The sequence below is a fragment of the Pediculus humanus genome, genomic scaffold (assembly GCF_000006295.1).
Source record: "Pediculus humanus corporis 1103172107869 genomic scaffold, whole genome shotgun sequence".
NCBI classification, from domain to species: Eukaryota; Metazoa; Arthropoda; class Insecta; order Psocodea; family Pediculidae; genus Pediculus; species Pediculus humanus.
The window spans coordinates 215,811-228,750 of record NW_002987447.1 but is presented as its reverse complement, the minus strand read 5'-3'; the positions used below and the strand labels follow the sequence as shown (position 1 = coordinate 228,750).

The 12,940-nt window shown below is 24.1% G+C and overlaps 3 protein-coding genes across 3 annotated transcripts in view; 1 reads left to right on the top strand and 2 right to left on the bottom strand.

The window, feature by feature from the left end:
- Positions 1–5,098, bottom strand: part of Phum_PHUM389610 (uncharacterized protein) — a gene marked incomplete at both ends in the record, with an annotated part of 5,884 nt that extends 786 nt beyond the window's left edge. The window contains 10 exons of the mRNA XM_002428489.1: positions 3–108; positions 182–439; positions 880–1,010; positions 1,105–1,313; positions 1,392–1,610; positions 1,681–1,907; positions 1,991–2,228; positions 2,306–2,502; positions 2,582–2,698; positions 4,547–5,098. Coding sequence (XP_002428534.1) covers positions 3–108; positions 182–439; positions 880–1,010; positions 1,105–1,313; positions 1,392–1,610; positions 1,681–1,907; positions 1,991–2,228; positions 2,306–2,502; positions 2,582–2,698; positions 4,547–5,098 — 2,254 coding nt within the window. The remainder of the gene's footprint in view (positions 1–2; positions 109–181; positions 440–879; positions 1,011–1,104; positions 1,314–1,391; positions 1,611–1,680; positions 1,908–1,990; positions 2,229–2,305; positions 2,503–2,581; positions 2,699–4,546) is intronic.
- Positions 5,099–8,835: 3,737 nt separating this feature from the next.
- Positions 8,836–9,927, bottom strand: Phum_PHUM389600 (phosphatidate phosphatase, putative; the record flags this gene model as incomplete). The annotated part of the gene is made up of 4 exons (XM_002428488.1): positions 8,836–8,931; positions 9,055–9,231; positions 9,309–9,671; positions 9,748–9,927. 4 exons carry the CDS (start codon positions 9,925–9,927, stop codon positions 8,836–8,838), a joined length of 816 nt encoding a protein of 271 aa, XP_002428533.1.
- A 1,150-nt stretch (positions 9,928–11,077) lies between these two features.
- Positions 11,078–12,609, top strand: Phum_PHUM389590 (Cyclin-K, putative; the record flags this gene model as incomplete). Its single annotated transcript, XM_002428487.1, has 6 exons — positions 11,078–11,195; positions 11,306–11,327; positions 11,687–11,783; positions 11,874–12,123; positions 12,225–12,367; positions 12,463–12,609. The coding sequence occupies 6 exons, from the start codon at positions 11,078–11,080 to the stop codon at positions 12,607–12,609; spliced, it is 777 nt and encodes a 258-aa protein (XP_002428532.1).
- Between the last annotated feature and the right edge of the window lie 331 nt (positions 12,610–12,940).

Below are 12,940 nucleotides of genomic sequence, written 5' to 3'. Positions count from 1 at the left end.
ACGTTTTTCTTCCACTCCATTTTTATGTAAAGTGGCCATGAAATCGGTTAGGGATCTTGACATCCGGAATTGTATTTCCAGTTCTCGGCCAGCAAAAACCAGAGCATCCTGTCACGATAAGTTTTTTTTTAATTATTATTACTACCGCAATGTTTTAAAAAAATATATTTATTACAATTACCTGATGCGTTATTGGAATAAGTCCGAAAAGTCTGGTCGCTTTTGTTGGTCCCCATTCGCCACTGGCACAATCGGGCAAGGGTACCATAACGGTTTGTAATTCGTCGCAAGATATTTTAAATTTGCAAACGCTTTTAAATTTCATGGGTTCACCTGTTAAATATTCTTTCGGAGTTACGGCATTTGCAAATATATCAAGTAAAAAACTTCCGCTGCAAGGTGCGTGTACCCGAAAAGCAACTATGTTACTCACGACGCTCTAGAAAAAAAAGAAAAAATTTTTTTTTTTTTAAATCATAATTATTACCGAGAAAGTAAAATTCATTCAAAACGAAAGTATAATAATTATTTAAAATGTTTTTTTTTTTTTTTTTCGAAAAAAAAAGGACAAAAAATATAATTATTTAATTACGATCTATAAATTATTCCAAAAGAAAGTTTTGCTATTATTATTATTATTATTAGTTTCAAGTCAATTACATAAAGTAAATAATTTTATTAATTTTTTTTTTAGATAATTTGGGTGGGAACTGCATAATTAAATGTCGACATAATAATTTAATATTAAAATTTTTTTTTTTTTTTTTTTTTTTTATGGAGTTTATAGAGCAAATGATGAATAAGATTATCGTAGGTGTAAAATTGAAAATAAATGGATTATTATTATTATTAATTTAGGTTTTTAATAATTGCCTATACCTGCATAACGAATCTTTTAAGTGAAATCCCATCGAACGAATCCCCTTCGTTGTCGTAAAATTTTAAATTGTAATGAAATATCAAGCTTGACTGCATGTGCGAGGGCATAGCTATTCTTACGGTGGCTGCACCTGAAATATAAAAATAAATTATTACTATATAAACTGTTACTTAGTCCATATTTAATAATAATAATAAAACATTTAGATCGTTGATTATGATTACCTGATTGATCAGTGTGCATAACAGCTTTCGTATTTGAATCGGGAAAGTAGAGGCCGTACCTGAAGAAAAGAGATCTCACAAAGGGTAATTCTTCGAAATCTTGGAGTGTTATCGGAGATTTTAATAGTTGCCATTCTGATTGAAGTGGGAAAAATTCGTAAATGAATTCTCTCGGATCCGTTAGAAAATAATGATCGTCGTATTCGTACCTGAAATCGAATTTAAAATTATAACTTTCCCGAAAAATTTTCCCATTTTTAAAAAAAATTATACGGAGTGTAACTGACCTTAGGCTATCGGTTTTCCCTTTGATTCCTGGTTTCGGTACTTCTTTTGCATTAACCAAATGTCTTGCACCCCAATTGCATTGCACGAACCTCCAGGCACCGGCTGCGTACACGGCATTCCATGAATTTCTAAATCTGTTGTCTTCAAATTTAACACCGGGTTGATAACCCGCCGATTTCGAATAACCTTTTATAACGACGCAGTGAAGTCCGGCGTAACTAAAAATTTTAATTACAATGGTAATTATCATGATTATTATTTTAAAATATACCTGTATTAAATATTCACCTGCAAAGTCTTTTAAATAGAACGTGGTAACTTTCCGTTCCGTGTTTGATTCCTCTTAGCAAACCCATTGGTGTGTCTCCCCTTAATGTGTCATCGAATTGCATGGTGTTTAAATTTTTAACTGTTATCCACCTGAATATTGTTCTTGCTTTTTCTATGTCCGAACCACATCTACCAACTAATTGTCGTACCAAATCCGTAAATGTTTTTTGATCGTCTTGAGCGACCTGAAAACCAGAAAAAATATCGTCATATCCTGTCGACTACCTGCTTTTTTTCTAAAAAGGATGCCTCAAGGGTTGCCGCTTACAGAAATGGCTATTTGATCGATGTCGGCAAATTCCATTGGATCGTTGTATATTTCAAATTTTGATAGAGTTGGAGGAGCGGGAATCGGTGTTTGACTCGGATACGGAAGTGCTTCTTCCATGTATCCCTCTCCTTCGTCTAAATAAAGGGATTCCGCCATCATGTATTCCGAACGTTTTTCGTTAATTAATTCCAACATTTCTTTGCTTTGTTTTTCTACTAATGCCGCTGTTGCTGCCCTACGGAAATGATAAAAAAAAAAATAAATCTTTTATTTATTTCTTCTTCTTCTTCTAATTGAAAATTCAAAATTTACCTTTCATGTTCTAATAATTTTCTCGTAAGGGATTCTTTTTTCTTGTCTCTTCTTAATGTCATGTGTTTTTCAAGGTCTTCTCTCTCCTGTTGATGCCTTAATGTTAATACTTTTTGTTCATCTGGTTTTTTTTTTTTCGTTTGTAATTCTCTTTCAAAACGATTCGTTAATCTTTCCAATTCTTTTTCCCATTCGTCCTTTAATTTAAAAATAATAATAATAATAAATAGTTTTTTTTAGGAAACGTAAGAAAAGAAAAAAAAATGTGATCCATACTCTTATTTCATCTTTAATCCTTCTATCTTCTTCTTCTCTGGCTCTTGCAAATTTCCTGTATAAATCATCTTCTTCTTTTCTATGTTTCATTTCAAGTCTTGTTTGTTCGTCTTTATCCTAAAATTATACAAAACAAACAAACGAATTAATACTAAAAAAAAATTTTTTTTTTTATGAAAATGTGTCAAATGTTTTTGTTCTTATTTCCCGACAAAAAAAAAAAAAAAACTTTCAAAGAAAACAATGGGAAATTTTTTTTTTTTTAAAAAGTACAACAAAAGGAAAACATAGGAAATATTTATTATTATTATTATTATCAAGGTACAATTGTATTTTAATATTATTGTTAATTAATGTAAGAAAACGAGGATTTAAAAATGGCTTCGATAAAGTTGATCACTCAACCGGGATAAATTTAATTTTATCTATTTTTATATAAAAAAGTGTTCCATGTTGGTAATCAGGATAAAAATCATTTTTCTTCGGTTTTTCTTTTTTCTTTTTTTTTTCTTTCTTTAATATAAACGTCTGCGTCATATTAAATAATTTAATATAATATTGTTATGATAATAATAATAATAATAAGGTTTTTTTGTGTATTATGATCCCTTCTTTAAAATTTAAAAAAAAAAAAATTTTATTTGGCAATTTAAAACTTATTATGTATTTCCCTTCTTCCTCCTTCCCATTTCCCTCCTCCTTTCCCTCCTCTTCCTCCTCCTCCTCCTTTTATTATTAATGTTACGTTAATTATTATTATTATTAATGTTTTGCTTCGAAAAAAATAAGAAAAAAAAAATATATTAAGATAATTTAATTTATTCGAGTCCTTCAGTTTTTTTTTTTTTATGAGAAAATTATTATTATGGTTTTTGTTTTCTTAGTTTATTTAAAAAAAAAAAAAAAAATGCGCAACATAATAATGATTTTTTTACGCGTTTTACTAATAATAATAATAATAATAATTTTTAAATACTACGTACGAATTTTTAAAAAAAATATGAGAGAGGAAACGTTACGAAAAAAAAAAAATTTATGTAAAAAATAAAAAGAAAAACAATTGACAAATTCCACGTGGGAAAAAAATTAACAATTATCAAATTATTATCATTATTATTATTATTATTGTATTCTGCTAAGGCGGTTACATTTTTTTTTTTTTTTTAATGTGAAAAATAAAATATTAACAAATAATAATAATAATAATAATAATTTAATTTTCGTAATAGAAAAAAAATAAAAAAAAATTAAAATTAAAAATACACGATTTTTTTTTTTTTATTTTATTTTAAATTTTTCGCGAGTGTCGAATTTTAGAAAATTAAATTCAATAATAATAATAATAATAATTCAGTTTCCCCCCAAATATTATTTACGTTCCCCTTCTCCCAACCAAAAAAAAAAAAAATAACAAAAAAAAACAAAAAATTTCCCGATTAAAAATAAATAAATAAAATTGTCATATTTGAAGATGTTTCCCCTTCCCTCCCCCCGCAAATATAAGAACATAAAAACATGAGTTCAAAAGTAATAATAATAATAATAATAATTATGTTGTTTAACTTACTCATCAGTTATTTGTAACGAAAAAAAATAAGAAAAACAATTTTCGTAAATAATTATTAAAAAAAAAAAAATCGTGATTAAAATTATTCGTAAGGATAAACATAGCATTTAAATTATGTTTAATAAAATTTATTTATTTATTTATTTATTTTGGAGTTTTTATTTCACGATTTATTCATTCATAATTATTTATTTTTGTTCACGACATTAATAACTTACATAATACGGAGAAAAAGGAAAATTTAATTTAATTTAATTAAGGGGGATTTATAGGGATTCTAGAAGGTTTGTACGAAGAAGACGTGAAATTAATAATAAAAAATATCGAATTTTTTAAAATTTCTGTTCCTGAAAATGGGGAGGGAGGGGGAAGGGGAAAGAAAATTTCATTCAACTTACCAGGTAGCAGTCGATCGGTTTTTCACGTGCTTTATTATATGCTTTTTGTAATTCAGTTGCCCTGAGGGCATGTGCAATATGTAAAGCACTAGCATCGAATCTTCCATATTTGTAACTGTGATCATCGTTTTTATTATAATCTTGTCTGTTTCCCGAATTCCCTGGACCGGAAGACGCTAAGTGACCGTTTAAATGTGACCTAATGTTTAAAGCTCCCGCATCGAATGTACCTTTTCCGCTTCCACGGATTTGCTCGTTAACAATATTACTTGACCTCGGTACATTTAATGCCGAACGAATAACGACGCTACTACCATCCAAATGACCTGGTCCTATTTTAGGCACGTGACTGCTACAGTAAACTTCCTTGTCTTCCTGACGATGTTGATTGTTGTAATATGTTTTCAACGTTAGCTTAGTACCACAAACTAAGCATTTAAAACAACCGCTGTGGAAAAATGTAAAATCTTTAAGTGGTCCGACTCTATCCACTTGATAAACCGTTTGATCACATCGGAAACAAGTACTTTCGTAAAAATTTGTTCGATACATTTTGGAACAAACAAACAAACAAACAAAGTAAAAGGTATGATTATTTATTAGTTTTCAATCGGATCACTAGACGAGCAATATGCTTTCATTTCGACCTTGTAAGGGTGATATTTATTTTGTTCAGCCATCTTGTATTATACCCCCTAAACTATTTTCCCATTTTATTTTTTTTTAAATTCAATATAATAATAAAATATCCATTAATATTTACGCACTTAAATAACCGCGAGAGTGTCCCGATGGTTACAAAAAAAAAAAAAAAAAAACTCTATCCACTTTCAATTTAAATAATAATATTAATAATAATAATTATGTCCGTTAATAAAACGATGATGAACGTAAAAAAAAAAAAAAAAAAAAAATTCGCGTTATATTTTTTGTTGTTGTTGTTGTTGTTGTTGACCACATTCACACACGGTTTTTGTTTCAAACGAAAATAAATTAAAAAAATTTTTTGGAAGCCATTTTGAATCTGTACACCACGTCACTGCGAACCTGAAAGACCTCAATAGCACATACCTCCTTCTCCTTCCATCCCCTCTTTTTTATGTTTCCACATTGTAATTCTTAAAATTGATACTCGATTGCGCTTTTTTTCATTTTTAAATTTTTTTACCTGCCCTCAATTTCACTTTGTAATTGAATGTTTTTTATTTTTCATTTCACTGATTAAATTCACATTAAAAAAAAAAACTTTAATTAATGTTTTAATAATTAAATTGAAATTTTTCTATTTCATTAAACTTTTCTTTTAACTAACTAACAATAATAATAATAAAAAAATTGACCATTTCCCCTCTCTCTCTCTCTCTCTCTCTCTCTTAGGAAAATTAATTAATTTTTTATTTATAATTATATAAATCGGAATAATTTACTCGATGATAATAATAATAATAATATAAAAAAAAAGGAAAATTTTACAACGAGCGCAAATGAAATGTATTCATCTACTACCATCCATCCATCCATCCTTGTTTAAGGACTTTTATGGCGTCACTCGACTACACCTGTCCGCCTATTCAATTCACCTCCCCACCAAAATATACACGCACACAAAAACCTTAACTATTATCAAAATTTTTATTATTTTAGAGCAAAAATATTTCTTTTTTTCTTACACGTAACCGGTACTGCCGGCAGTGGTACAAAATAATAATAATAATATTAATAATCATTATTATTTAATTAAAATTATCATTCAATTAAATTTTAAAAAAAAAAAAAAAAAGTGCGAAAATTCATATCGACAAAAATTCCAAAAATTATTATTATTATGATTATTATTATTATTATCAATTGCACATACATAAATAAATAATTTTTTACATAATCGCACACACGCACACGCACGCATTAATTTAATTTTTTTTTTATAAAATGTAATAAAACAAAAAATAAATAAAATTAATTAATTAATTCATTATTAATTTTTTTTTCGTAGATTAATAGAAAACATAATCATCATTAATAATAACAAATAATTGTAATAATAATAATAATAATAATAATAATTTTTAATAGAAAACGATTAATAAAACTTTCATACTATGCATACATTAATTAATAATAATAATAATAATAATTTTATTAAATAGAAAGTATGTGTGTAATAATTGATGTGATTTTCTTTTTTGTACGGATGATTCCTTTTTATTTCTTTATTTATTTATTTAAAAAAAAAAAAAAAAACATAAAATAAATTTTTATGTGTTGTGTTGAGGACAAGAAAAAATGTGAAATAATAAATTTCTGAAGGCGTATGACGTAATAGGTACAACTCACCCAAGACCAAAATTGGGTTGTTGAAACTTCTCGTTGAATCTAACTTATTTTTTTCTCTTTCGTTTAGTTAATAAAAAAATAAATAAATAAATTTTTATGTATTTTTTCATATATGGAAATATAAAATTAATAAATTGATATATATATATATAAATAATTATGTAATTTTTTCTTCTTTTTTTTAAAAATGAAAAACTAAATCGGGATAAAAATAATAATAATAATTAATAAGAAAATAAAATGTATTCCCGGGGGGAATTTTAATTTCCCTAAAAAATTAATTTAATTTCAAATGTTTGAGTATTATTATTATTATTATTAATAATAAAATAGAATGTGTTAAAATATTATTTAATGGCGAGAAAAATGTAATTTTTTTAAAAAAAAAATCAAAAACATTAAATTTCTTTATTTGTTGTTGTAAAGTTATACGTAACAGGATAACATCCTACAATTTTTCTCGCCATTTTGTTTTTTTTTTTTTTTTTACCACGCAAAATTTATTTAAAATTTTTTTTTTTTTTTATACAGTGAAATTTTTTTTATTTTTTTGGTCTTTATGTAAATCAACTTTCACTAACTAAAAAAAAAAAAAAAAAAAAAAAAAAACTAATAAAAAATTTTTTGTATTTAAACAGTCTATATTGAAAATAAAACATAACGTTTTTTTACTTTTAAATTTATTTAAAAACAAAAAAAAAATTGTTAGCGTCGAACTAATTTTAATTAAAATTTAAATTTCAATTTTTTTTTTTATGCTGTATTTTTTTAAACTAAATACAATCATTTATAATCTCTCTAAATATTTTTTTTTATTTTTTTAAAATAATTTTTACAACCTAATAATAAGTAATTTTTTTTTTTTTTTTTAAATCATTACAAAAATAAAATAATAATTTATAATATTTTAAGTAAATAATATCAAATAAAATTGTTTATTATTATTAAAAAAATAATTTACACGATGATTGATTTAAATAAATATTTTAAATTTAATATATAATTTCATTTAATTTTTTCTATTAATAAATAATAAAATTTTAATGGCGTTTACTCTGATTATTTAATAAAAGATTAAAAAGAATTTTTCCTTGATTCAAATTGTTAAATACCGTTTTTTTTTTTTAAACAATAATAATAATATTAAAATTTTAAATTATTCAACATTATTTAAATAACAACAAAAATATAAATTTTAAATGCAAAAGTTTTTTAAATTGTGCCATAATTATTTTTTTTTCTATTTTGAAATCGAAGCAACGTTATTTAATAATAATTCAATTTTAACAACCATTATTATTATTATTATTATTTTTAATATGAGTATAGTTAAAGATTAAATATATATATAAATTTTTTAAAAAGTATTGGTCTCTTATTAGATTTGAAAACTAATCAATTCGTTACAACAAACAAATTTATTTATTTATTTATTTACATATATAAAAGTTAGTTAAAGCAATACTGTTGCATATAAAGCAATTGATAAAATTGGGGAAGCATTAAATATACATAAATACTTTTTTTTTTTTTTTTTTTTTAAATAATAAATAATTTTCAAAATGAAAATATATTACTCAAAAAAAATTTCTTTTTAATTTTTTAAGTACAATTCAATGATTTTTCTATATATATCACTTTCATAACCCAATTACATAAATATGTATAATTTTTTTTAAATTACTAAAATAATAAAATAGTAATAAAATAAAAGTAATAAATAATAAATAAAAGTAAAAATATAAAAAATATTTCCCTGTAACCTTTTTTTTTCTCTTTAAATTTAATTTAAATTAAAACAAACAAAAAAAAAGAAAAAAGAAAAATAATCAGCAGAAGATTTTTAAACGTGGTAATAATTTTTTTAAGGTGGTAATCCTGCTAAATAAAAACTGGTCGTTATCGTTTTGTAATTTATTACAAACGAATTAAATTAATTTTTTTTTTTTTTTTTTTTACAAAGCGTTTCCCATGTTAATGCCATCATTATATGAAGAATTTTTCGTCAATTTAAATGTTGTTGCCCTAGCGATATCCGAAGCGTATACGACCTAAAAATAAATTCATTCACAAATATTCATTCACAATTTCTAAAGATAATTTTACGAAAACCAAACAAGTATTTTGATTTATTTCTGCTGATGTTAAAAAAAATAAAGTTTAAAAAAACTCACAATTAAAATGGCAACAACAGTTCCTTGAATTGATCCAGCTAAAACGTCACTCCAATGATGTTTATAATCAGATATTCTGGTAAGTGCTGTGTAAAAAGCCAAAGATAAACAAGTATATTGTAATACATGTTTGAAAAGTTTCGAACCTTTCCATGTCAATTTATATTGAAGATACATCTGTAATCGATATCAATTATGTTTAATTGAAATTTCTTTTTTTTTGTGTCATCAATGAATTATAATGAAAAACTTACAGCGAGAAATATCATACAATAAGCTGAAAAACTAGAATGACCACTCGGAAAAGATAATCTCATGTCCTTTAACAATTTTTGATTCTTTTGCTGACAGTTGAAGTTTTCAATATAAATATTTTTATATTTTGGATCAGTGCAATTAATATCTGGTCTACAAACGTCAAAGAAATGAGGTCTCAGTCTTCCGATTGTATATTTTGCAATGTCTGTGGTCAGTTGAGAACAACCAGCACCGAAACCGAAAATTCCTATGTGTCTATAACATTCCCAAATCCAATTTGGAATTTTCTTAGACATTATTTTCCTTTTTATTCTTGAATCTGATGAGTTTTGATAAGTTAGGAATTCAATAACTAATATCTAAATATAAAAAAAATAAATAAATAAATAAATAATTCTTTTCGAATGTTATGGCTAATAAAACATAAGTACTTACCACTGCTATAGGCAGACCAAGACCAACAGTATACAACATCCAACTGGGTACTGTAGAGTCCAAATAAGGATGTCTTAAAGATTCATCATCACAATAAAATCCTCTTTCATATGGTTTTCCAGCAACAAAAAAAATTAGTATCGGAATACAAACTGAAAAAAAAAAAGTTTGAAAATTCATTATGCAAATATTTTGTATAGTATATATATTTTTTTAAAATAAAAAATTTTACATTTATTTAAAAAATTTTTTAATCCACCAAAATTAATTATTAATAATAAAAATCTTTAAATGGTAACACACAATTAATGATTTCTCTGGCAGTGACATCATTAGATGCGTGAATAAAAAAAAATTATATCAGAGAATAAAATTGAAAAAAAATTTTTTTTCTTTTATTCTCAAACAAAAAAATTTAAATAAATTTCAAATTTGAATTTAATTTGAATTTACTACAACGGTAATTTTTAAAATAACTTTCTAAAATTTAAAAATATATAACAATAATTTTTAAAAATTGTGTTCCGTGTATTCAAGATATTCTATATTGCATAATAGAAAGTTTTTTAAATAGGGCGGGTTTTATTGCATTTAAAAAAAATAAGGAGGTTATGAGAGTAAATATTGTTATTCTATAGATTTTTAAATTTAATTCAATAAAGTTTTACATTAATATTTTTAAAATTTATAAATTATTTTTTTAAATCATTTTGAAATAAAAAAAATAATAATAATTTAAAAATACAAACCTGCCATAAGACAAAAAATATCAACAATTATTTTTAAAACTAAACGTTTAAAATTATATTCTGAATTCATTTTTATGATTTTTTTTTTTTTTTGTCTATAAAAAATTATCAAATATTAACAAATAATTAAAAATTATAAAACTTTTAAAAAAAATTTTTAATTAAATAAAATTCCCATATTATGTGAAGATTACATTTATCCTTCAGATAGTGAGCCACACACACTAAATTAATATATAAAAAGATTCGACATTTTGATTGCGTGCGTCATAGAAAAAATAGATGTGAAATAAAAAAAAAAACTTTTTCATATATATTTTTTATTTTTATTTTAATACGAATTCGTAAAAAAAAATTTTTTAAATTAAAACAAAACTATTGAATTCGAAATTAATAAACTGAGTTATTCTTATCATATTTTTTTGAAAATAACTGACAAAAGCCTAGAAATCACAGAGTAATTAAAAATATCGGAGGCGTTACACAAACTACGGCTAGCTACACATAATAATAATTTTCAAGTTTTGCTTACGGTAAAATTTTAAAATTATATTTAAATTTATAAAACTCATATCATCAAAATGAAGGACGTAATTGATGTTCTTCAACTGCAAAGGGAAAAAGCTAGAAGAGTTCCTCCTTTAAATTATTCAGAAAAAAGTGACAGCTACATGGGTGCTCGATTTATTTTTGAATGTGGTTAGTTATTTTTACCCTTAAATTTTAATATTTTAAAAATGTTTATTTGGATTAGTTATTTATTTCATTCATTAATTTCAAACAAATTTTATTTTTTACTTTCTCATAAGTATTTTTAATTATGCACATGTTGTATTTTGTTTTTTTCTTTTTGTTTGGTCAATCAAATTTAATATGAGGTAAAATGAGTAAAACCTTTGATTTTAAAGTTTGTTTTAAATAAATTTTTTATTTATAAACTTCAAATATTATATTTTAAAATTGATTACAAATTAAACTACAATAATGTCCAAAAAAAAAATATGTTTTAATGTTTAAAAATCTACATTCGGATGTTGATAAAATGTAAATAAAAGTAAAATCATTATTAAATTACTGTTAAAATTTAATTTCTAATATTATGTTAAGAACCATCATTGAAAATTTTGTCTTTTCAATGAGTATTTCAAATAAAATAATTATTATTAAAAGTTTTTTTTTTTCGTTTTTAGGAATAAAACTGAAGCTCAACCATTAACGATAGCTACAGCTGTTACTTTGTTTCACAGATTCTTCAAAGAAGCAGACATAAATGGATATGACAGATATGTAAGATGTTTTTATTAACAAAATACATTTTAATTCAAAAAAAAAAATTTTTTTTATCGTCTTAATAATTGAATGACATTTTTTTTTTAGTTAATCGGTGCTTCGGCTTTATATTTAGCAGGGAAAATAAAAGATGATAAAATTAAAATTAGAGATGTTATAAATGTTGCCCACAATACTTTTCATAGAGGATCTGCACCACTGGAATTAGGAGAAGAATATTGGAATATGAGGGATGCTGTTGTGCAAGCAGAGCTCTTAATTATAAGAATGCTAAAATTTGAAGTTAATGTGGTTCATCCTCATAAATACATGTGCCATTATTTAAAAACATTACATGGTAAAATCATAAAGCTTGTTATCCATAACTCATTTTGAATGTTCTAAAAACAATTTAAAAAAAGAAAAAATTTTTTTAAACAAAAATTAAATGATTTTTAGGATGGTTTACTGCGGAAGAATGGAGAAAACTTCCATTAGCAAAATCTTCGGCTGCATTCCTACAAGATTTTCATCATGATCCTGCAATTTTAGATTACAAACCTCAACATGTAGCTATAGCTGCCATTAATTTAGCACTTCAAGTAAGATTTTAAGAAATCAAAAAGGGTTTACTGTAAAATTTTTGTAATTTATTGCTAACTTTGAAAGTTTTTACTTTTATGTTATTTACTTTTAGGTATATGGTGTTCGAGTACCATTAACAGATGAAAGTGATAATAATTTATGGTACAATGTTTTTGTGTCTGATTTATCTAAAGAAAAACTTTGGGAAATAACTGAAAAAATTATGGATGTTTATGAAAAAGATGATACATATAAATAGAAAAAGAACTTTAACTATTATTACAAAGTGAGAAAAAAAAATAAAAAAACAAACCAAAAAAATTTTTTTTATTACTTACTTGTTTTTTCGACTGATGAAAAAGACATTGTTTTTTAATAGTGTCACATTACAACTGATTGAGTGTGTCATGCAACTGTTGAAGATTGTAGAGGCAACCTGAAAATATAGTTAACGTACAATTAATTTAAAAAAATTTTTTAATTTCTCAATGAAATTAGTTTTAAGTGTAAAGTTTTTTTTTTTTTTTAATATAAAGAAAAAAGTTGAATAGTGTAATTTATATTAATAAATTATGTGACTTACTTTTTTT